At 40.5% G+C, this 25,425-nt stretch overlaps 1 protein-coding gene across 1 annotated transcript in view; it reads left to right on the top strand.

The window, feature by feature from the left end:
* The window catches only part of NEK8 (NIMA related kinase 8), an 806,012-nt gene extending 781,808 nt beyond the window's left edge, over positions 1-24,204 (top strand). Inside the window, exon 15 of the mRNA XM_044054419.1 lies at positions 23,048-24,204. Coding sequence (XP_043910354.1) covers positions 23,048-23,076 — 29 coding nt within the window. The 3' untranslated portion in view covers positions 23,077-24,204. The remainder of the gene's footprint in view (positions 1-23,047) is intronic.
* Positions 24,205-25,425: the final 1,221 nt, after the last annotated feature.

A 25,425-nucleotide genomic window follows, 5' to 3' on the forward strand; every position in this document is an offset into this window, starting at 1 on the left:
AGAGGATCCAGAACTTACTCAAGATTCTTTTTAGTTCCAAAGAAAACAGTGGACTGGAGACCAATATTGGATCTCAGCGAACCAAACAAATCGGTGAAAAAAAAACAAGTTTGGGATGGTGACACTGTAGTTAATGCTTCCATTCCTGGAAAGAGACAATTGGATGTGTTCTATAGATGTTCAAGATGCGTACTACCACATTCTGATGGAAAGACGATCCAGAAGGTTCTTGTGCTTCTGGCTAGGAGCCAGTCACTTCCGGTTTTGAGTTGTGCCTTTTGGTCTCACTACAGCTCCCAGAGTGTTCAACAAATGCATGGCAGTAGTAGCAGCTCATAGTTAATAGGTTCATAGGTGGGTACTAGGCTGTTGGCCCTAGGGCCTATATAAGCCTAGCCAAAAAGGTACCATGGCTTTCACCACCCAAGAAAAGTATTTTCCTGTGCCCCTTTTGAGCAGAGCCACAGAAGTGATCCCCGGGGTGAATTTCCCATCCAATCATCAAGATTTTTCTTGAAGAGTGCTAATAAGGAGCTCGGTTTGACATAGATAGGTAGTCTGTTCCAGAGTATGGGAAGTCTCTGGGACAGGACTCTATCCCTCCAGCATGTTCTGTTTATTGTGGTGACAAGGTTAAGGTCCCTAGAGCGTGTAGCTCGGAGGAGTTCGGATTTCTTTAAGTGGAGCATGTCCAACAGCTCTGGATTTGACATAGATTTGTATGTTAGGCAGAGATCGCCTCTGAGTAGGCAATATGCGACGGAGTAAAGCTTGAATTTTTTGAGACTGTCTGCGTAGGGCATCTGTTTGAGGCCAGTAATCCTCTTTGTGAGGTATTTCTGTGGCCTCTCCAATTGTTGTAGATGTCTTGTGAGGTACATACCAAAAGGGGTGCTGTACTCTATAATGGGTCTAATGAGTGATGAGTAGAGGGGAACAATGACCTCTTTTTTTCTGGATGAGAAACCTTTTGTGATGGTGTGCCATGTAGAAGGAGTTCCTGACCACTGTGGCGATGTGATTATCAAAGGAGAGACTACTGTCCACCTGTGTCCCAAGGTCTCTTATCACACGTTCAGTGTTAAATAGACTACCACCTATGTGGTAGTTCACGGGTACAGAGTCTTTACCAAAGGGGATGACAGTACACTTTTTGGCATTGAGCTTCAGGCCATGGCTTTGACACCAGGCATCTGTCTCAGTGAGGCCCTTTTGTAGGATGTCCACATCATTAGAAGTTTCGATTATGGCTCCCAGTTTGCAGTCATCTGCAAACTTCGTTAGCCAAAGACCTTCTGTGTTAGCCTGTACTTCAGAGAAGTAGATACCAAACAGGAGAGGACCCAGGACTGAACCCTGTGGTACTCCACTTGTCACTGGTCTGAAGTCGGATTTGGAGTCTGCTACTTTCACAGTGTGGGTTCTGTCCAGGGAAAAAAAATCGCTGTTCCAAGAAACACACACACAACACAAGCACACCAAAAAACAGCAATCCTCCCACAAACACTTAAAATCCTACATCTAACCCTACACTAAACTGTACATACACTACTATCTTTCCCCTTCCTTAACCCTAACCCTAAGGTCCGTCACTATCGCACACTCACCTGACCCGCGCCCTAACCCTAACTCACCTATCCCGCCCTAACCTTAAAGTCTGTCCCTATCGCACACCCACCTCACCCGCACCCTAACTCTAACTCACCTAACCCGCGCCCTAACCTTAACGTCTGCACAACCGCATATCTTGTGACATAGGGATTTATATCTAGTTTAGTGATTTTATCTATAATTCCAGAGTGGGGGATGGTGTCGAAAGCCTTGGCGAGATCTATATAGGCTGTATGAACCACCTTACCCTCATCTATGGCTTTGATGACTGCTTCAAAGAAGTCTATTAGGTTTAGAAGACATGATCTGCCTTTTACAAACTTGAACTGGGGGGGGGGGTCCAGAGTTTGGAGATTACCAATGTCTTTGTTTATGAGTTCCATGATGATATGTTCTATGGCCTTGCAGACCAGGCTCGTCAGGTTAATGGGGCGGTAGTTTCCGGGGTCCGTCATGGCTCCCCCTTTGTGGAGTGGGATAACCATTGTGGTGTGCCATTCAGTGGGTACAAAGCCTGAGGTGAGGCTATGACTGAACATGGTACTTAGGTGGGGTGACAGTTCGTTCTGTAGTTTGTGTAGAATGCAGCCTGGGATATTGTCAGGTCCCATGGATGCTGTGTTCTTGGCTTTGGAGAGTGTGTTTATCTGTGCAGCCATGATTACAGGAACTTTGCATTCTTCCGGTATAGAGATGGGCCCTCTAGAGGGTGGGGGGGGGGTGAAGTTAGCACTGAACCTATCTGCCAGGATGTTGGCAATATCAGTTGGTTCTGTATATTAAGTGCCATTGTGCTGTAACTCAGAGCAGATCTGAGTGTTGCCATTGAGATTCTTGACATAGCTATAGAATGCTTTGTGGTTGTCTTTAAAGTCAGTGGCAATTTTGTTTTCCTAATTAGATTTGGAGGATTTTATGAGGGATCTCAGCTTCTTACTGAGGCTGACCAGGGAACTCCTCCAGTCATGGGATTTTACTCTTTTTTGCAACAGTTTCTTTCTTCTGTTGTAGAGTTTGTTTATGGCAGAGGAACACCAGATTGGCTTCCTTTTTTTTGGAGGATAGCATCTTGGTTCTATTAGGGATAGCACGATCCATGCACTCGTGTAAGTGCTTATAAAGTGTATTTGTGTAGGACTCAGCAGTCGTACCTCTGTTGTTCGTCTGCATGGGTGTCATGAAGTTTGCCACTTCTGTCTTAAGAAGTGTGAAGTTGGCTTTGGAGAAGTTTTTTATGGTGGTTTCCATAATGGGGAGTGGGGGCGGGATGTGGATGTCTAGGGTGATTAGCTTATGGTTGGATCTGACCAATGAGGAATTGACCTCTGGTGTGGAACATCAGTCGCCCAGGGAATATTTCCAACAGCTTCTGAATGAAGAAAAGCTCACATAATATGTACTGCCCCAGACACAGCCTACGGTGAGAGAAGAGGAGGAGCCCACCCTAGAAGAAGTAAGAATAGCACTAAGGAAAATGAAGTCTGGGAAAGCAGCATACGCAGGTGAAGTCACAGTAGATATTATAAAGATGCTGAGTAAGATGGGGGAGAAATGGTTCTTGGGGGTACTCATAGCAGTGTGGAGAGAATGGTGTATCCCAAATGACTGGAGAATAGGCAAACTCATGTCAGTGTACAAGAATAAAGGGGACGTCCACAACTGTAGGCAGTGCATAGGTATCAAACTCCTGTCACATTGCATGAAAGCTCTGGAGAGGGTGATTGATAAATGGATACGCAGAGTAGTAGAATGTAAGATGATAGATGAGCGGTTCATATTTAGGTCAGGATGCAGCACAAATGACCCAATGTTTGCAGTGACACAGATAGCTGAGAAGAAGCTAGAGATGAGGAAAGAGTCCAACTGGAATTCCTAGACTTGGAGAAAACATATGACAAGGTCCCAAGAAAGCAGATTTGAGCAGTACTGCAGTGGTTCAAAGTCCCAGAAACATTGGTAGAGCTAGTGGAGGCTATGTACAGGGACTCTTTGACTCAAGCATGAACTGTGTCCGACCTCACAGAGGGGTTCCCAGTGTTATTGGGTGTGCACCAGGGTTCAGCGCAGAGGCCACTGCTCTTCATACTAGTGATAGACTACATTAGCAAACATGTCAGAGGAGATAGATTAACAAAGTCGATGTATGCAGATGAGCAAGAACTTCAACAAAGGATAGGGGAATGGAACACTGAGGGCACATGGGATGAAACTAAGCACAGATAAGGCAGTGGTAATGGCAGCAAATTGGAGAAATCAGAAGAAGCTGAGAACTGAGATAGAAGGGAAGATAGTGGAACAATAGCTTCAAGTATCTGGGAGGGTGGTTGAGGAGAAGGAAGTCTGAATGAAGAAGTCAAAGCTAGAATCAGAAGGTTTGCAGCCAACTGGCATAAAGTGTCCAGCGTAGTGAATGACAGAAGAATACCAAAGAAGCTGAAAAGTAAGGTGTACAAGACAGTGGTGTGACCAGTACTACTGAATTTTAGTCTGCCAGGCACACATATTAAACTTTTTCCTTCAGTCTTTTGAGATCATGAAAGAGTTAACTGTTATCCTTCCCTCTTCCAAGGTGAAAAATTATTTGAATGCCTCTTTTGTATCTGCTTCTCATGTTGTTAAACATGTCTTAAAGTGTTATTATGATGCTACTGATACAGTCTCCAGAACTGCTGCTTCATAAGAAGGTTTGCTTGATTGCATTTGCAAAATCTTCCTGAAGATGTTAAAACCAAAATTTAAAAATTTCCCCTGGACAAGGAAGTTCTTTTTGGCCATTCTGCAGCTGATGTGCTTAGGAGATTTGACAAGAGGGGAAAACTGATTCAAGGGGTGACCCAAATATTCCAACTTTCCATTTTTAAGACAAAGGCAGTTAAAAAAAATAAAGATGCCAGCAAACACGATTTTTACAGTAAGGAAGTTCCAAAACAAAGGGAAAACTTCTTAATATCAAGAATAGTAAAAAAAAAGTCAGATGAGTATTTGCCTCTTCAGGCTCCCACCCCCCTACCACATCTCACACATGCCATACTCCCATCATAGCAATCTCTTATTCTCTCTCTCTCTCTCTCTCTCTCTCTCTCTCTCTCTCTGAGTATACATCTTCCTTTGTGGTACCAGATTGTTCCAGAAAAATGCATTCTAAAAGTCATTCATTAAAGGTACACTTGGCAATGAGAGTTCCTCCCTTCCTCCTGCCTTTGCACAAAATTCTCCCTTTCTTAGTAAACTAACTTATTTCTTTCTTCCAATGCTGTAGCAAATGTTATCTGAGGGTGTCAAACAACCAGTCCCTGCCAGCCTGCCAGATAGGCAGAGGGTTTTATTCAAGGAATTTTCTGGTACCAAAGAAAGAGGGAACCTGGAAGCCTGTGCTAGACCTCTTCTTTCTCAATCTTTTTGTCAAAGTCCAAAAATTCAAAATGTTATCCCTTCAGAATTTGTTATCTCTTGTCCCTTTTACTTGATTTCAGGATAAAGCTAGACTTAAAAGATGCCTATTCCTATTTGCAAACATTTCAGATTTTTATTAAGATATTCTTTATAGGATCATGTGTTCTTACTAAACGTATGTCCAAAAGAGGCTGTCAAGAAGTTCAGTCACATCACCCAGTACTGGTGGGAAACTAGCAGTGTCCCTCATTAAGTAGAATTTCTTCACTTATTTATGGTGAAAATGTGGGATCACCCATCCAGTCACCCAAACTGGTTTTAAATGCTGCTAGGGAAGTGCTCTTCTTGATAGGTAAGAGCAGCCTATTCCAGAAATGGGGTATATATTGAGTTAAATATCTGTTATGTCATCTGGTGTGTTATTTATTAATTCATTAATTAATTGTGTTTATTTGTTTTAGTTTAGCTTTGTATAGTTTGTTTACAAGGGTAGTACACTGATCACTAAAGACGATTTGCAGGCACAGCCCAGGTAAAGAGATTCACAAAAAAAGAAAATAGAACAAATTCAGAAACACAGAGTAATCAGAATGTAGAACAGACAATTGATACAGCATGTAAATATTCTTAGAGTAGAAAATCAAATGTGAATTAATTTTAATAGTAAATATGATGGTGGGAAGCAGCAGCTGAGAACAGAAGATCAAAGTGGAAGTGATGCAGTTGAGGAGGGAGTTAGGTTATGTGTCTAGTGGAAAAGCGCTTACAGTCAGATTTTTGATGAAAGCATCCTTTGAGTTGAGCTCTGAAGGCAGGGAAAGAAGATACTACTTTAAGGTGAAGGGGGAGAGATACTTCTTTAAGGTGAAGGGGGAGAGACTGCCAGACTTTAGGTGCAAGAATGGAGAGAAGCAGTTTAGTTTATGGTGTCTGGAGTGAGGGAATTAATTGGGAGAGATTGCAGATGTGGTTTTACTATGGAGTTTGGCTGCAAGAGGAGGAAGAAGTTTGAAAATAAGAGACCCTAGGAGTTGCTTAACTCTGTAGGAGACTGGTAGCCACTTGGCTTTGGAGAAGGTGATGTAATGGAGTTCTTGAGGGGAGGAATTGGAAATGAATCAGCAGATTTTGTTTTCAGTGGACTGTAGAGTGCATGATTTTTTTTTTGGAGGCTATAGCTATGATGGGGAACCCATATTTTAGTTGAGCAAGGAGGACTATTTTTCCAATACAGCTCTAGCTAGTCCAGAGAGAAAGGGAGATATTTTCCAGGACCAGAATAAAAGAGAACTGATATTTTTCCTGGTGTTTTCAGTTTGGTTTTGGAAGTTAAGTGACTGTCCTAGCCATAAACCTAAGTATCAAAAGGATGTGGTTGTTTCTCTTGGGCAACCATTGAGACCTGCAATGTTGAGATTTTTAGGAGTCTTTTTCAACTTTGATGAGGTTCTGAATACCATATATTTTGTTTTGGAGGGGGTTAGGATTAGCTTATGGTTGTTAGTCAAGACTTTAAGGCAGTGAAGGTCATCCTGAAGCGGGGTTTGAATATCTGAATGTGAGGAAATGGATCAAAGAATAACCAGGTCATCTGCATAAAGAGCAATAGGAAGGTTAGAGAGATCAGAGGGCAGCATTTTAATAAAGATTGAAAACAAAACCGGGTGGAGTATGGATTGAAAACAAAATAGGGGGGAGTATGGCTCTTAGGGCACTTCTTTGGTTAGGGGTGCTGGTGGTGATAGGAATAGACCTAATTTGACTTTGAAATACCTGTTTGTTAAAACATGTTGGAACCAAGTGAGTGAAGAAGCAGGAAGTGGTCAATTAGATCAAACGCTTTGGTAAAGTCATTGAAGAGTGCTCCTGAAAGTGATGTGGTAGTGTAGGTTTATGTCTCTAGAATGGATATATTGGCTTTACCACTTGTTCTATTTAGGGGATCCACAAGAAAAACGCCAACAAACTAGGTAAAATCCACAAACAAGTAGAAAAAAGGAATCCCAAAATGAAGAGGTTCTATTTAGGTAAAGGAATTTAAATAGTGCTGGGTCATTCATAGCATGGAAAGCTGAGAAAAGATCACCTGCATGACACTTGAGTAGATGGACAGAGCTTTTAGGCTATCGGAGGAAATAAGGGTACTGAAATGTGAGATATTTTTGGTAAGGAAACAATGAGGTCTCTCAAGCTGCTTTAGGTGCTTGGTGAGCTACATATGAAAGGGTGCATTATATTCAATGACTGGCCTAATTTGGGATGAATAAAGTGGGCCTGTAACTTCTTTTGACATGGAAGAGATGCCACAAAGATTAAGCTGTACAAGCTAGAAGGATTTTTTTAACTGCCACACAGACATGGTGGTCAAAGGAAAGTCTGTTATCAAAATATGTACCCAAGTCTCTGATGACTGTGTCAGATTTACATGGAATGCTATCTAGATGATAAACAGTAGTGATACTAGATTTACCAAAGGAAATTGTGCTGTGCTTCTTTTTGTTAAGGGTATGCCCATGATTAATATTTCAGTGCATTTGTATGGTGGAGCTTTTGATGGATAATTTGAGTATCAGAATGGTCTTTGATAACCATTCACAGTTTGCAGTCATTAGCCAATTTGGATAGCCAAAGTCCCTTGATACCAACTTTTATGTCACAGAACTGTATACCAAAGATGAATGTACCCAGGACAGAGCCTTGTGGTTTACCACTGACATTTTTTTTCTGTTTAGAGCAAACAACCCTGACCTTATGTGGGTTAATGTTGAGAGAGTTTGTCAATAATTCCAGTATGAGGAATAGTGTTGGCAAGGTCTAAATTAGCAGTGTGGGTGGTACGCCCTTTATCCATGGCCTCAATGACCATTTCAAAGAACTCAACAAAGTTGAGTAGGCACGCTTTGCCGTTTACAAAGCCAAACTGATATATATCCGGGGATATAAGGTCACCTATATAAATTCATAAATTGTTAGTAGACTAACAACCTGTCGGCCTTTGTAAACCTAGCCAAGTTTTCCTAAAAGAATAATGATGTCCTTTATCCAAATAGGACATTGAGGGCTAGGCATTTACAAGCTACCTCTGTCCAAAAGGGGAACAGGTGGTAGGCCCACTGAAATTTCCTGTTCTCCATCCCCATCCACTGGTCTAGGTTGTGCTTAAATTGGGTAATAGACTAACTCAGCTTCACATGGATGGGAAGCCTATTTCCTACAAGGGACAGTCTCTGGGACACATACTTGTCTCTCCGGTATGTTCTCTTTAAGTCACAGACAAAATATAGGTCCGTAGACCTTGTATTTCTGTTACTGTTTGACTTACAAATATGCAGGAGATTCATAAGTATGAAGTTTGTGGATGCATTGTAAGGCAGGCATTGATCAACCCTCAGCAATCTATAAGAAGCTGAATAGAGGTAAAGGGATTTAAGATGCTGTACACAAGGCAGGTTTATTAAGCTTTGTATCCTTTTTGTAAGGAACCTTTAAGATCACTCTGTTTGCTGCGTATGCCTGGTCAGGTAGATACTGAAGGGAGTATTGTACTCTATGACTGGTCTGATATGGGAAGAGTACAGTGTCATAATGACATCCTTGGACATAGATGCTATGCTCTTACTTATAAGTTGCACAACATAAAAGGATTTCCTCACCACTGTGGCCACATGATGATTGAAGGTAAGGCTACTGTATATGTGAGTACCCAGATCCCTGATCACTGGTTCAACTCTTAGGGGTGTATTATCAACATGGCAATTAGCCAGGATGTTTGACTTCCAGCATTGAGTTTAAGGCCATGGCTTTGGCACCATTTGTTAATCAGAGATGGGCCTTCTAGAAGGATGCTAGTGTCTGCAGGGGAGTCATTGATAACCCTCAGCTTGCAATCATATGCAAACGTCAGCCACAAACCTTCAGTGGTTTCTTACACCTCAGAGAAATAGATGCCAAAAAGGAGAAAGCCCGGTACCAAGGCCTGGGGGATTCCACCAGTGACTGACCTTTTGGTGGAGGTAGCCTTTCCTCATGGATCGTATCAGTGAGCCAGTTGGCTGTCTAGTGGGTGATGAAAAGGTTTATACCTAATTTAGTGTGCTTGGCTATAATGCCTGAGTGGGGTATTGCATCAAAAGCATCAGCCAGGTTGTGAAGTAAGCTGTATGGACAGTCTTGCTGTAATCCATTGCTTTGGGTGACCCTCTCAAAGAAGTTCACTACATTTAATAGGCATGACCTTCCTTTAACAAAGCCAAATTCTAATGGGTCCAGCATTTGCAGGTTACCTATGTCCTTATTCATCATGTCCAACGTGATTCACTCCATGGTCTTACATATGAGGCTAATCAGACTTGTGAGCCTGTAGTTAGCCAGATCAGTGATTGGACCTCCTTTGTGCAGGGGAATGACTGAGCCATCTTTCATTCCTTGGGCACAAAACCTGACTCTATCCTCCAGCCAAAAAGTGATTCAAGGGAATCAGAAGATCATGTTTCATGCTATTTAGTAAGCATCCCAGGAGGTTATCTGGGTCCATCGATGCAGTGTTTTTGGCCATGGAAAGTGCATTGATGACTGTTCTCTAGTAATGGTTGGGGGAATTATGGTATAAAGTGTTTCTTTTGGACTATCACGGAGGAGAAATTTTGAGCTGAACCTGTTAAACAAAAGGTTGGCAAGGGCCTATGGTTCAATGTGGGGGATGCCATTTACTATACTTTCTGCACATTGTTATGTATTTCCCTTGAGGTTACAGATATAGCTGTAGAAAGCTTTGTGGTTTTCTTTTGCGTGAAAAGCTATTTTTTTCTTCAAATGTAGCCTTTGAAGTATTTAACCCCCATAGCTGCCTGTTTAGATTGGTCAGGCGACTTTTAATATGTTGGGCTTTGTTCCTCTTAATCTTGGCTAAGATTTTTTTTCTTTTGTTGTATAAACAATTAATACTGTGATTCTATGAGGGTGGCTTGTCGTTGGGGTTTGTCTTATTCTTAATACAAGTGGGCACAGCTATCAATATGTCTCAGGCAGATAACAGCAGGTAACACAGCACTATAGCTAAAAAAAATCACTGTTCATTTGTTCAGCTATAATTATGTTCCAAAACCTTGCAAGTATGAGTAATAGGTCTGCAATTCCCAAGGTCAGTAGCGGGACCATCTTTATGCAAGGGCACCACAATTGCCACTTAGCACTCCCCATGGACATAACCATTGAAGACTCAGACTGAAGAGCTAATGGAGGAGATTTGGTAAGTGGGGCTTTACATTTCTCAGCAGGTATCTGAGTGTATTGTCCAGACCCATGGAAGTAGTGTTTTTACTTTTGGAAAATGCCAAAAGGACTTGTTCCAGATTGATCTCAGAAGGAGGAATGTGAGGGGAAATGGAGGGTAGAGAAGGGAGGGTGGATGAAGTTGGAAGAGAATTTGTCCACAAGAATATTCGCAACTTTCTTGGGGTCAGATAAGGAGCTACCCTTTGTTTTAAGCTCAGTACAGAAGTGTAGGTTACTTCTAATCATCCTAATATAGCTAACAAATGCCTTATGGTTACCTTTATAATTATACATATCTTTATATATGGTCTGTCTATAATGTGTCTGACTTATATTATCAGTTTTCTTTCTTACCCTTTGGACTATCTACCACTTAAAGGGTATTTACAAAGTGTTTAGATCCATTAATTGCTTATTGCAGACTTCAAGGCATTCATTTTTCCATATTTGTGCAATTGCCTTGTATTTGCAGAATATTTTTCCAGTTGTGAAAGTCCTTAGCAAGTATCCAGACTCTACACAGTCTAGGGTTTTAAGTGAACTCATGGAAGTCTTCTCTCATCCCTTCTCACATAATAGTTTTTCTGGGATGTTCTGTTAGATTCTGCCTTGCAAGAGCTTTTTTTTCCTCCAGATAAAGTAGAAATGTACAACAGTTCTGCCTTTTACCAGATATCTACAAAGGAATGCCTCAGTAATCTGGGATACATGACCTCTGTGATTCCCTTGGCCAGACTTTGCAAGAGAAAAATTCAGTGGTACCTCAGGTCAGTCTGAACTCAGGACCTGCACACCTCATCTTTTCTGATCCCATTTCTGGGGTCATGGGGGGGGGGGTTCTATGGTGGGAAGGCCAGTTCTCTTGGAATCTAGGTCTATCATTCTTCTTTCCACCTCCTCTTCAGTCTGTCTCAATGGATAGTTTAGGCCTTGCTTAGGTAGTGGTTTCAAAGGAAGTAGTAGTAAAAGGTCTGTGAAACAAACAGGAGAGACAACAGCACATAAATGTCAGAGATGATGACATTAATAAATGCTTTGAAAGCTCTAAATCATTTCCTGTCTCCAGAACCTCTGCAAGTTTTCACAGACACCACTACAGTGTTGTGGTACATAAACAAACAGTGGGGTACCAAATCTTAACCCCTGCTCAGACTTACTGTGACAGCCTGGGAGGTAACAACCCAGCTCAGTTTTACTCTTCAGGTTTCATACGTGCTCTCAAGAGCAAAACATTGTAGCAGACAAGCTAAGCAGGACCAGGACAGACCTTCATGAATGGAAATTGTACCCAAGGGTTTTCCAGAAAGTAGTTCAACTGTGAGGAACACCTGAAGTAGACTTGTCTGCCTGCTGTCAGAATGAGTTAAACAACTTCTGCTCCAGGATTCCTTGCAAACAAGCCTGGAAGACACATGCTTTCCCATTTCCATGGATGGGATAGTTCCTGTGTGCCTTTCCATCCTCTTTCTGTAGATCCAGAAGGACACCCCAAAAATAACAGTGGTGACCTCCTTTTGGCCCAAGCAACAGTGGTTTTCCCTTCTTTTGAAATTTGCCAAGGGCAGTTACCACAGGCGTCCTCACAGACTGGATTTACTCACACAAGACAGGTAATGTTGCTGCACCCAACCTAAAAATATTTCATTTGATTGCAATTTTGATACCTTTTAGGTATTTTTTTTTTCTGGAGACTTGCAATAGGTAGTGAAGAAGGCTAAAAAAATATGCTACTAGGAAATCATGCATGCCCAAGTGGAAGAGATTTTCTAGCCTGTGTCATTTCAAATACCAGGGCACTTTTAAGGCCTGGCTACAACTGTTTTTTGTTTATTAGTGTGTGTGTTATTGGGCTCTGACCTTCTTTACTCTTCTGTCAAGATTCACCAGTAGGCCATTTCTGCTTGTCTGCTCTTAGATCCACCCCTCCACTTTCTTCATGTTCCCAAGTCAAGCACTTTTTGAAAAGAGATTTTACAAATCCATCCACTTAGAAACAGGTGTCTCCTCCTTGGGAATATGAATTTTGTGCTTGAGAAACTCTTTTTCCATTTGCACCATCTCTTCAGGCTGATTTGAAGATATTAGCATAGAGGACTGCTTTGCTCATTGCTGTGACTGCTAGAAGAGTAACTGAGTTATAAGCTCTTATGCTGAGTTACCTCTAGCTCATTTTTCGCAAGGACATTTTTTTGAGAACAAATTCTTCTTTTATGCTAAAGTGGTCTCTGAGTTTACCCTGAGTCAGTCTGTTAATCTCCTTGTCTTTATTTCCAAAGCCCCACAGCAAGGGAGAAATAATAATTCATACTCTGGATGTCAACAGGCTGCTCAAATAGAAACTAAACAAAACTCAATCCTTCAGGAAAGTCGATCAGCTGTTTCTCTTCTATGATGGTAAGGAAAAAGGACAATCAGTGTGAAAGCAATTTCTAGACGGCTGTCTCCTTTTATTTCTTTTTGTTATTCTCACCACAACAAGCTACTTCCAGACAGGGTTAGGGCCCATTTCACTATGGTTCTGACGTCTTCTCTAGCTTTCTGGACTAGGGTGGGTTATAGAAGTATTCTAGAGGCAGCAACGTGGTCCTCTGTACATACTTTCACAAACCAGTACAAATTGGATTCTGTTTCAAAGCCCAGTTCAGGCTTTGTTAGAAACAGTCTCTATGGTACACACACACACACACACACACACACACACACACACACACACACACACACACACACACACACACACACACACACACACACACACACACACACACACACACACACACACACACACACACACACACACACACACACACACACACACACACACACGCACACACACACCCAAGACTATTGCCTCCCTTCCTTCTCAGGGCAAAAAAGCTCTGTAGCGTTTGGTGTTCTGACTGCCTTTTATATGGAAATCTGCTTGAGCTTCTGGCAGTTAAACTTTTTAAAAGGCACCCTAAAGCTTTGAAAAGCTGACCAGTTGGTCATATCCTTGGCAGGATGCAACATCAGTAGCTTAGTATACTGTTTATTACAGCATCTACTGTTATGGTAAGTTTACTTACACAACTGTATTGTCTTAGAGCAGCTGTGTACTGCTTGGATGAGAGCTGTATTATGGGTGGTAAGCCTGATCTTCTCAGTAGTACTGCTCTGTGCTGAGCTGTGTATGGTGCAAATTATACTGCATTTCGACTCCTGCACCAGCAGATACCATTGATATTACTGATCATATGCCTGTGTTACTGAACATCAATATTGCTTATTGTCAGTAAAATATCCAGTGGAGGTGGTTGTCACACTGTTGAACAGTACATGTAAAATTCCCTTATCCTTATGCAGTAGCCTTCTACAGTATATACCAAGTCTCTGAAACTTGACCTTAACCACACATTGTTTATATATTTGAAAAATTTTAGTTTAAAGGAGAAAAAATTTGTTTGTGTATTTTGATTGTTTCATGTGTAATAACATCCCCAATTAAATCTATAAACAGATGTGCTTGTTGTACTCAGATTGCCCAAAAGAATGATCATTTCCATAGTGTATTTTGTCTGTGGGCTTTGCTTGATAACTGATAATTATGTGAACACTGTTAGATTTAATGAAGCAAAAATGGCATAAGATTAAAAGGCATACTGTACTGACTTAACGAGGCAAAAAGTCCTACAGTTAAGAAGTGTAAAGAGACACTAGCTCCCATATGTAGAGAAAGGAAAAGGTCTAAGAAAACAGAATCCTCTAAACTGAAAACATGCTATTTGTTTATGTATGTTTGAACTATCGGTGTTCAGTGGTGCTATCCCAAATGAAGTTTATTAACAAATGTGCCTGTTGTAACACAGTTGTGCAAAAGAACTCCCATTTCAGGAGTTTTCATCTCCATTTATTTCTTTACTTAAAGTTTGAATAAAGAACCCAGAATACGTTCTTAAAACATAGTTCTTCAGAAGTGGCAGAAATGCAAATGATTATAAGCAAAATGCAAGTGAGGAAATAGAAAAGAAAAAGATAAAGGTTATAAAGTTTTCCTGTGCTTTGGATGCAATGATGCACTAAAGTTGGAATTCAAATAAGTTCATAGGTGTATATTAGGCTAACGACAACTAGGGTCCCTTAAAAGCCTAGCCATGCAACCCAAATGTGATCCACCAATTTGATTTATATTTGATTTATAGGGGCCGATTTACTGACTGCCTCTGTCCATCACAGACATAAGAGCCAGACCAGGGGTAAATTTCCAATTACCAACCCATTGGTCCAAGTTGAGCTTAAATAGGGATAGAGATGAACTCAGCTTCACATGGATGGGAGCCTGTTCCAGAGAATGGAAATTCTCTGAGAAACATATCTGTCTGTGCGATATGTCCTATTTATTTTGCAAGCAAAATTTAGCTCTTTTAATCTAGTAGTTCTGATGCTGTTTGTTTTTTTGGATGTGCAAAACATTCATCAAAACAGAGTTCAGGGATGCCTTGTATGCCAAGCAAAGATCACCTATCAGAAGTCTGTATGATATTGAGTAAGGAGATGGGGCTTTGAGGCGATCGGTGGAGGACATTGTGTTTACTCCCTATATTCCTTTTGTAAGGAACCTTTGTGGATGTTGCAGTTGCTGCATGTGTCTGATCAGGTACATACTGAAGGGGATATTATAGTCTGATAGGCCTGATGAGGGCTGAGTACAGTGGTATGATGACCTCTCTGGATCTAGATACCATGCCTTTGCTTATACATTAAGCAACATAAAATGATTTTCTTACAACTTAGGACATATGTTGATTGAAGGCTAGGTTACTGTCTACAAGAGTTCCCAGATCCCTGACTAGTGAATCAACTTTTAAGGATTTTTTGCCAATATCATTGTTACCTAGGGTGACAGACTTCCCAAAAGGTACTAAAATGCATTTCTTGGTATTGAGTTTTAAGCCATGACTTTTGCACCCAAATGTTTGGCTGTATTAGACCTTCATGAAGGGTGTTCTTGTCTTGGGGGAATTCAGTGACTGCTCCCAGTTTGTGGTCTTCACTGAACTTGGTTAGCCAGAGGCCTTTGACATTGAGTTTGACATCTAAGAAGTGGATGCCAAAGAGGAGTGGGCCTAGCACAGAGCCCTGGAGGACTCCACTGGTGACCAGCCTCTTTGTGGAGGTGGCCTCACTGATTCTAACCTCCTGGGTCCTATCAGTGAGCAAGCTAGCTATCCAGCATGTTATAAAAGGGTTTATACCTAGTTCTGTAAATTTGTTGACAATGCCAAAGTGGGGTATTGCATCAAATGCCTTAGCCAGATCGAGGTAGGCAGTATGCACAATCTTCCCCTCACCCATTGCCTTAGTGACTTTTACAAGTCCACAAGATTCAGTAAGCATAACCTTCCTTTAACAAAGCCAAATTGGGATGTATACAGTGTCTGGGGGTCTCCTATGTTCTTGTTGATAATTTCCATGATAATTCTGTCCATGACTTTGCAAATAAGAGTAGTCAGAGCAATGGGTCTGTAGTTTCCAGTTTCTATTGAAGGTCCTTCCTTATGAAGGGAGATGACCATCGCAGTACAAAGTCTGTTTTAAGGCTATAGTTAAATAATGACTCTGGGGTCCTGATAAGTCTTACTTTAGACTATTCAGAAGGCATCCTGAAATGTTATCAAGGTCCACTGAGGCCATGTTCTTGGCTTTAGTGAGTGCAGCCAGCTCTGACAAGTTCACCATTGTCTGGCATGAAGGACAAGCAGATGTCCTCAATATTGATCCAACTCTGCACCCCAGATGATGTATGTTTCAGCAGTCGACTTAAAAAAAATAGTGGATTTGGCTGGGGAGGGAGCAGTTGTTTCTGAATCACCCACCTTGGGATAACAGAGTTGACTGAGTCCCAAAGAAGGCCTATAAGTGCAGCTGTATACACATAGGGACTGGAGGGGGTGGGCATTTGCATGCCAAAAAGAGCTTTAGCACTCCACCTGAGCATTTGTTTGAAAATGTGCACTCGTATAAGCTAAACATAGTAGACATTTAACAGGACAAAGGAGTTAGGTGCATCAAGAAAAAATACCTTGGTTTCACAGACAGGCAGTTGCAGTCCTTGGTTGGGGAACGGGGGAAGCTCACGATTATCTGTCATGAAGGACAGCTCAGGATGAGGAGAAAAAAATAGCTGTCTAAATTATGGTACCTCCCAGATGACCCTTACTACTGCAAAGGAATGAATGGTACAGTTGGCTGTGAGGGGACTGATGTTTGACAACATTGGAAGTAGATAAAGGTGCAAAAAAAATATCGATGGCATCCAAAACTGGAATACTAAATTGTGTTACAGAAGGGAATGGGGGATAGGGGGAAGAAGCTCACCATTGTTTGTCATGAAGGACAAGCAGAAGTCCTCAATATTTATCCAACTTTGGTTCATAGGTTTTGGCTTTCTGGCCCTGACTGCAACCCGGATGATGTAGGTTTCAGTAGTAGACCTAAAATAAAAATAGGAGATCTGACTCGGGAGGAAGAGGAGTGAGCAGCTGTTTCTGACTCATCCAGCTTGGGATACCAGAGCTGATTTAGTCCTATGCAAGACCATGTACAAAAGTGCAGCTGTATACACAGAGGGACTTGGGGGGCATTTGCATGCCAAAACGAGCTTTAGCACTCCACCTGAGCATTTGTTTGAAAATATACACTTGTATAAGCTAAACATAGTAGACATTTAACAGGACTATGGAGTTAGGTCCATCAACAAAAAATACCGTGGTTTCACAGACAGACAATTGCAGTCCTTATCTGGGGAAGGAGGGAAGCTCACAATTATCTGTCATGAAGGACAACTCAGGATAAGGAGAAAAAAATAGCTGTCCAAATTATGGTACCTCCCAGATGACCCTTACTACTGCAAAAGAATGAGGGGACTGATGGTTGACAACATTAGAAGTAGATAAAGGTGCAAAAAAAAATACAGATGGCATCCAAAACTGGAATACTAAATTTTGTTACAGAAGGGAATGGGGGATAGGGGGAAGAAGCTCACCATTGTTTGTCATGAAGGACAAGCAGAAGTCCTCAGTATTTATCCAACTTTGGTGCATAGGTTTTGGCCTTCTGGCCCTGACTGCACTCCGGATGATGTATGTATCAGTAGCAGACCTAAAATAAAAATAGGGGATTTGACTCGGGAGGAAGAGGAGTGAGCAGCTGTTTCTGACTCTCCCAGCTTGGGATAGCAGAGCTGATTTAGTCGGGTCTATATCAGTTCACTGAAACGGCTGAAGTTCGAACACCATATGTTCGAACTTCTAACCATGAAGTACAAAAACATCGAAGTCTTAGAACAGTGATTTTTTTCCCAGGGAAAAAAATCGCTGTTCCAAGAAACACACACACAACACAAGCACACCAAAAAACAGCAATCCACACACAAACACTTAAAATCCTACATCTAACCCTACACTCAACTGTACATACACTACTATCTATCCCCTTCCTTAACCCTAACCCTAAGGTCCATCACTATCGCGCACTCACCTGACCTGCGCCCTAACCCTAACTCACCTATCCCGCCCTAACCTTAGTCTGTCACTGTCGCACACCCACCTCACCTGTGCCCAAACTCACCTAACCCGCTCCCTAACCTTAACGTCCGCACAATCGCACACTTACCTGAACCCGACCTGTAACTTCACACCACAGTCCTGATGATCGTGAAGCCACAGAAATGGCCCACCAAATTATTTCCCTGAGAAAGAATTCAGTGTTCCATGGCTTCACGATAATTAGTGTTCGAACTTCACAGTTCGAACATCTGGTGTTTGATTGTCAGCCGTTTCGCCGGACTGATATAGACCCAATTTAGTCCCTATGCAAGACCATCTTCTGGTAGAAGACACAAAAGTGCAGCTGTATACACAGAGGGACTTGGTGGGGGGGGGGGCATCTGCATGCCAATAAAGGGCTTCAGCAGTCCACCTGAGCATTTGTTTGAAAATCTGTAATCTTATAATCTAAGCATAGTACACATTCAACTGGTGGATGTAGTTAGGTGCATCAAGAAAAAAATACCTTGGTTTCACAGACAGTTGCAGTCCTCTGTTCTGTTCACTCCTTTCTCCTTGGCTTTGCATGCTGTGAGAAGGAGAGAAACAAATAGAAGCATTGGGGAATAGAGGGATGTGGCCTCCAAACAATTGTTAGAAGTTCTCAATACAAGAGGAGTTATATTATCAGTGCCACAGTAAAGGAAGTACTGTATTTCTTACACACTAATTAATCTACTTCCCAACACAGAACTTGAACATCATGGTACACCAGCTTGCCTTTCACCTGTCCAGAATTGATAGAAAAAAATGTTAATGGTAGCCGTCACTGCTACTACAAATCACATCTCATATTTTCATGTCTTCATGTGCGGGGGAACATATCTGTTCTTTCCAATGACATGATGTCATTCAGGATAAGCCTAAGCTTTCTTTTAAAGGTGGTTTTCTTTGTGGCAACAAAAACTAGGAGACCGAGACATCCCTTCTCCTCATGAACATGTACAGTCAGCTCAAGATCTATTTGCAGAATATCAAAAATGTCTGTATTACAGACATTTGTGTTGTGGCCACTTGGCCCCTGGCATACACTGCAGGTCCCTGTCAGGTGACAGACCGATGTGAGTTTAAATCCCTCCAATGCCAACCACTAAAACAGCATTGCTGTGTTCCTTGGATCCAGTCCACTACCTACACATACATTTTCTAAAATCAGACGGCCAGTAGGAATATGGTCTCTGGAGTCATACCACTGATACTGTTTGTGTCTTTCGGCTTTTCCCGGTTAGGGGTCGCCACAGCAGAACTCCGGTCCGCTAATGATTGGCAGTAGAGTTTTACGTGCTGGCTTGCCGGGCCTAACGCACAACCTTCAACGAAGGAACGCCCATTCAGCATGTCGCCACACAGAAGACGCTCTAACTGAGAATTGAACGGGCAACGTCTAACTGTGAGGCGACAGGTACTGCTAGCACAGCTATCTGGAATTTTGTAAATAATTATATGCAATTTGTGAATATCAAACTGATTCATACAAGATGCTGGTGTTACAAATGTATTAGAACTGTATGTCATGTGTATATCAAACTGATTTGTACACATGTTTATGCTGAAAAGGTATTTGCGGAGTGCATTTGAAATGTATGCACAATGTGCCTTACTGAAGAGAATAGAAATGTACATGCACTGTTGTAACTGAATGTATATGTTTTAACAGAGGAAACTGGCGGATTAATCTCAGGCCAGCAAACTTTAGAAAAATATCTGAAATTAAATCACTTTACAGGCTAGGCCATTAACATGCTGTCTAACAGGTTTCAATACAACCAGACACACAAAGTGTGTACTAGGAAGCTTTCTGTATTGTCTTTGGGGTGAACTAATTACTAGTCTAGAAGTGTGGAGGAATGCACTTGTTTATGACTTCTAGCACCTGCCAAAGATCTAAGCAAAAGCCCTTGTGTGTGTATTTTTATAGGTAAGTGCCATGTCCTGCCAGCTTCCAACAATGGGGATTTTGTATGAGAACTAGAAGTCAGATGACAAGAAATGATGTCATTTTGCAAGCTATGCCAGAAGTAATATTTTAGATATTATTTTGGGAAGTTTCTTAGTGAGACACAGCATTCTGTATTCTGTCTTGGGTCTGACAACAAGAAGGACCACTCACCACATCATCTGCCTTGCTCTATTAAGTAAATTATTAGGGTATAGTAACTGTCTTAGATACAGTCATGCATATAGTGAAGCTTAGCTTAGATACTGTTTTTCTTTATTTGTCTGAGCCTGTCCTGTAAAGTTATTTAAAATATTTCCTCTGGTTTTGAACTCTGATGTCACTGTGAATATATAGTCAATATTGTCTTGTTCTTTTATTATTTATTATCAAATATATTTAAACTTTGCATTGTGGCTGATATTTGTAGAGATACTTAAGTTTTGAGGGTACTTGCATATTTATTTGGTGACACTGTGTTGGCCACTCCTAATAGACTTGCTCTTGGTCAAACTACCATTTGTATTAATATTAATTTCACTCAGTAAATTGGACACCCTTTCATAAGGGCCTTAAATTAGCAGTGGAGTGGTTCTGGTGGCAGTGGTAGCTACCTCATAGTCTGGGCAAAAGGGGGCATAGCTAGTAAACCTGTGTCAACCTTTCCCAGGTGTGTGTGTGTGTGTGTGTGTGTGTGTGTGTGTGTGTGTGTATACAAATCAAATCTCAGAGAGTGTGTTTGTCAGCTACTTGGGCAGAGACAAACCACCGGTTGGACAGATAGTGTTGGAGGACTTGGCTTGGAACCCTGGCTAAAGACTCAATTCTATAGCTGTGCCATTGGGGAGTCTTACTGGTGATTGGGAGAAAGAGAGAAAAAAAACAGCCCTGGACTGACTGTGATCTCTGTGTACTATTGAGGGAAATTGCACTTGATGCAGAGTGCTGCTTCTAGAAATACTGTCTGTGGACCTGTTATCCTTCCAGTGAACATTCCCCACAGGTGCCAGTGGTGAGGATTGAGGCTCCTTGATTACTGGTCCAGTGGTAGGTCATCACAGCACACAAATATGAGTCACTAAGTACACTAAGCTTAGCTTGGCCTGAATACCATGCAGGAAATATACAATGTTACACTGGTTATTGGCCTACACAATCAACACACAGAATACTCCACTGAGTACTGTCCTTGGCCTACCTCAACAGACCCATTTCCTACCACTCTTTCTGGATTTCAGGTCCTTGTAGTGCTCACTTGACAACAATAACTATACTTTGAATAAATTGCTACATTCACCACTTTATATACACACACACACACACACACACACACACACACACACACACACACACACACACACACACACACACACACACACACTAATTTACATGGAAAGCTGGTAATATTCTTCAACACTGCAACCTTCTAACCTGGTCTAAGGTAGTAAACTACCACCACCCCAGATTACCTACCCAGGGACATCCTAGTTACTGTTTCATTCTTGTTAAAAAGCCATGTAATTTTAAACACAGATAATAGTGTGTAAATAACAATTTGCCCAATTAGATGTGGGTACAAGCAGCTTGCTACCATTTAGCCATATACCCTTTTATCAATTAATAAATAAGTAAATGGATGACTAGCCATAGGTTTTTTGAATGTGAATAAATAAAAATATACTTTACTTAAAAAAAGATTGAGCTAAGAAGTGGAATTAACAGTTTTATATATACAAAGAAATATACATTTGGACAGACAAAGCAAAAAATAATTACTTTGAACAGATTACAGGAAAGGAAAACATCTGGTTGCAGCTAAACTTTTCATTGGCTATTTCTTAACTAAAAGAATTACTGAGACATAAGCTACAATGGCTGATTTTCGAGAACACACAACTGACAGAGAAATAAGTACAAAAACAAACTCACAGGTCTGTACACTACAAGGCCAGAACAGCTGTTCTCTTATCTGACTCTTTTTCTCTTCTGATTTTTCTGCTTATAGCTTTCCTATATAAAAAACACAGATGCAGTTAAGCAGAGTGTCACAGTTACCTTCTAATGAGTTTGTTTTCTTAGCCTTGACTAGTTATCCCCTCTTTAACTGCTCTTTTACTGCCTTTACCTTCCTGGCATAGGAGTAGTTGATCTTGTAATAACATGACAGAATAATTACATTTTCTATTTCACATGTCTGCTATACATGTCACATCCAGTGTTTAGTTGCCATATTTCACAGCAAAAGGCAGCTACACATTTCATATTTTTCTACATATTAAAATTATTTGTTCAAAAGTTCTCACATCTTTTCATATTACTGAAAAATGCAGATATTGCAGATTAAATCACATTCACCTATTGCATGTTTTATAATGCTTAAGTCTAGCTAATATTTTGTTACATTCTGATTCAGAAAATAGTGGCAGATGCAGTCTCAAACATTGCACACACCTTCATAAAGTACTGTTGTCTTTCCTCAATTTGGGAAAGTGAACAACCTTTGGAAAGTTTATTATGTACGACTCAGCCATCTGATCTCTAGCCTAGGAAAATCCTCTGATTCCTTCCACCCTGGTGGTACTTCATGGGATTCACTCCAGCCATGTAGGGTCCTTGTAGTTATATATAATAGACATGTACTTGCTATATTAGTTACCTATCAGAAGCCCTCCAGTGATAAAGCTGCAACTGAATGACCTTAATTTAGCAGAAGCTTTGAGAGTTTCTTGTATGTTGAGAAAAATTATATATTTTTACATAGCTTGTTTGATGTTTAATAATATGATATTAAAGCTTTGCTGCAATTTCTTGATTTGGAAGTGGTAGCTTGGTAATCATTTGAGAGTTAATTGGGTGGGTAGTGGGGAAAAAGTGAGATAAGTATCTAGAACACCACCTAATGGCGTATATTAGTCAGGCACATGGAGATCCCTGAATGCAGGATTTTGGTGAAAAAAATAACAATGAAATCTGATTACCTAACTATTACTCACCCAAAGACCCATCCAGTTAAGAATATCTTGAAGATAAACTGATATCATAAAAAAGAAAAAGTGTCTGTTATTTGTGGTGAGTATCTCGCACATCTCTACTTTTGCATTTTTCTCGTACACTCTGTCTCATTTACCATATGACTGTATATTCCATTGAAGGACAAAACTTTCAGCATGTCCACCTAAGAAGCCAGTTTTATATATTAACTGGTGCTCCCAGGACTTATTTGAATTTCAGTACTGCTTTTTTTTTGCAGCATTACTTGAGGAATCAGCTCTGAGGTGATGAAATGTCAAATTCAGCATGGACCAAAACACCTATAATCAACAATGCAAATTTAACAGGAAGATTGCCAGAGGGAACGGAAGTCTGCAAAGCTGCGCCAAGATCATTTTTCACAAGCAAAGGATCTTTTTCTTTGGTTTACTGCAACTGACAAAGTGACGAAACATGCTGGAGATTTGCAGTGAGCAATAAAGGACACATTTCAAGTCAGTATTTATGATTCAAAACTAGTTTCTTTAAGGGGCTTCATGTACTAGACCACTGCTGTCAAACAGGGACCAGATGAAAAAGTAGTCCTTGTAAAAGGTGGAAGCTTTTCAGTGCAGCTCTGTCTTCTACTCCATGGCAATTACATGCACCTTAACATCCGGAAGCAAAGAACACTGTACACCTTGTCAGCTGTCAGTAGTGGGAACTTCTGATATCTGCACCTTATTTTATTTGTTATGCTTAGTCTGTCAGCAATTTGATTGATAGTATCTTGTCTATTAGCACTGTTTGCATAACTAAATGTATATATGTTTTCTATTATTTCCCCAATTCTGCTCCTACCTTATTCAATTATTTTTGTCAATATTCTGCTGAGGACAGAAATCCAGTTAAAAGCAGTCATTTTGGCCGACGTTGAATACTGTTAACATCCAAAACTGTCTTTTTTTACCCTTCCCAGTGTTTGGATCCCATCTTCCATGTACATGGTATCTTCACTTATACAAAGGAAAGACATTAACGGGCTGAAATATGCCTGTCATAAAAAAGCTTGTATTAGAGCAGAATGCTGATTGGAGACTTGTTTGGAGAACTTGGTTTAGTTTTTCATTTGTCATAAAGTTTTTATGTTCTTTTTATTGATACAGTATCTGGTACCAAAAACACAGTCTCTTCATTTATAAAACAGCATTAATGTTGTATACTTGCTTCTTATCAGTATTATTATATTGATGTAGTTATTGATAAAGTAGACCTAAAACAGGATCATGGTGACTGTAATGATGTGTGCTTGTCTTGAGAGACTGCTTTTACACTAAGATAATATCAGACTGTAGTCAAAAAAGCTAAGAACTGCGGCTTTACTTATGTCTTTTGACAGACAGATTCAGGAAATAAATGATAAAGGGTATAAGGTCCCATTAGTTTATTAGTAGTAGGAGTAACTCTCATTAATAGTAGTACTTGTAGAAAGGCCATTTAAAGGTGCAGATCCTGATAGCTGTTCAATCTTGAAAGTGAATGATAAATTCCTGCTACACTCTACTGCTGTTCTTCCTTTGTGAGGTTGAGCTGAAGAGTTTGATTCCCAGGGGAAGGACCTTACTTCATGGTAGTCTTTTTTCTGTTGGGAACTCAAAGAAAAGGAAGCGGAAATGTAGGCATTTTTCTTCTTCTGTGTCCCCTTCAGGTAATACAGACAAAGAGAATTGGCTGGATTTTGCCAAATACTTATTTAAAGGCTTTCAGTCAGTACAGTCTGAGTCTTCCCTTTGTCTAAAAAATGTAAATGAAGCACTGAATGCAGAACGCTAATAACCTCTGTGTCTTGGGACGTCAATTCCACTAAAATCACAGCAAAAACGGACCAATTTTCCACAAGAAGATAAAATCCACCAATTTATTAACACAACATAATAATGGTTAAGCGCTTTCACTTGCTAAAATGCAAGCTTCCTCAGAACACAAACAGTAAGAATGTTACCATTTAAATAACCTATTTGGCGCCAAAAAACGCACTACAATTAAAGGAACCATGTTAAAAAATTCTTCGTCAAATATTAAAATATTTCACTGCTTTACTAAAAATCATAATTATTAAGTAAACATACATATATTCCGAGTGTAAATATTATATAAAATAATAAAATCAAGTATAAAAGATCTATTATAACAAATACCATATTAAGTTTAAGCCATAGAGAGGTTTAATTGTAATAGCATCATTAATTCCTGGTGGTGTGGAGGCATCAGTGAACAATTACCACCATATTTCTTTATATGACAGTGTTCCTTTACGATCGCCACCTTTAGGGTCAATCGGAACACTGTCCAATATAACAAATTTAAAATAATGACTGTCACCCTATTTTTTATTTTTTAGGGCATTATTTTTTAGGGCATTCTTATCGTCTTTAGTTCTAATGCTATACATATGTGCATAAATACGTGCTTTGAACCTCCTTTCTGTCGTTCCAATATAAAATCCTGAACAGAACATACATTTAGCTAAATAAATGACCATCATTGTATTACAGTTACCATGTTGAAACCTACTAATCGTCCTGTTAACATTTTCCAGCATAATATTGTCTTCCTGAAGGATAGCATGACATTGTTTGCAACATCCACATTTTTTAG

Source organism: Protopterus annectens, chromosome 13.part0 (genome assembly GCF_019279795.1).
Source record: "Protopterus annectens isolate FY-2018-M chromosome 13.part0, PAN1.0, whole genome shotgun sequence".
Classification (NCBI taxonomy): domain Eukaryota; kingdom Metazoa; phylum Chordata; order Ceratodontiformes; family Protopteridae; genus Protopterus; species Protopterus annectens.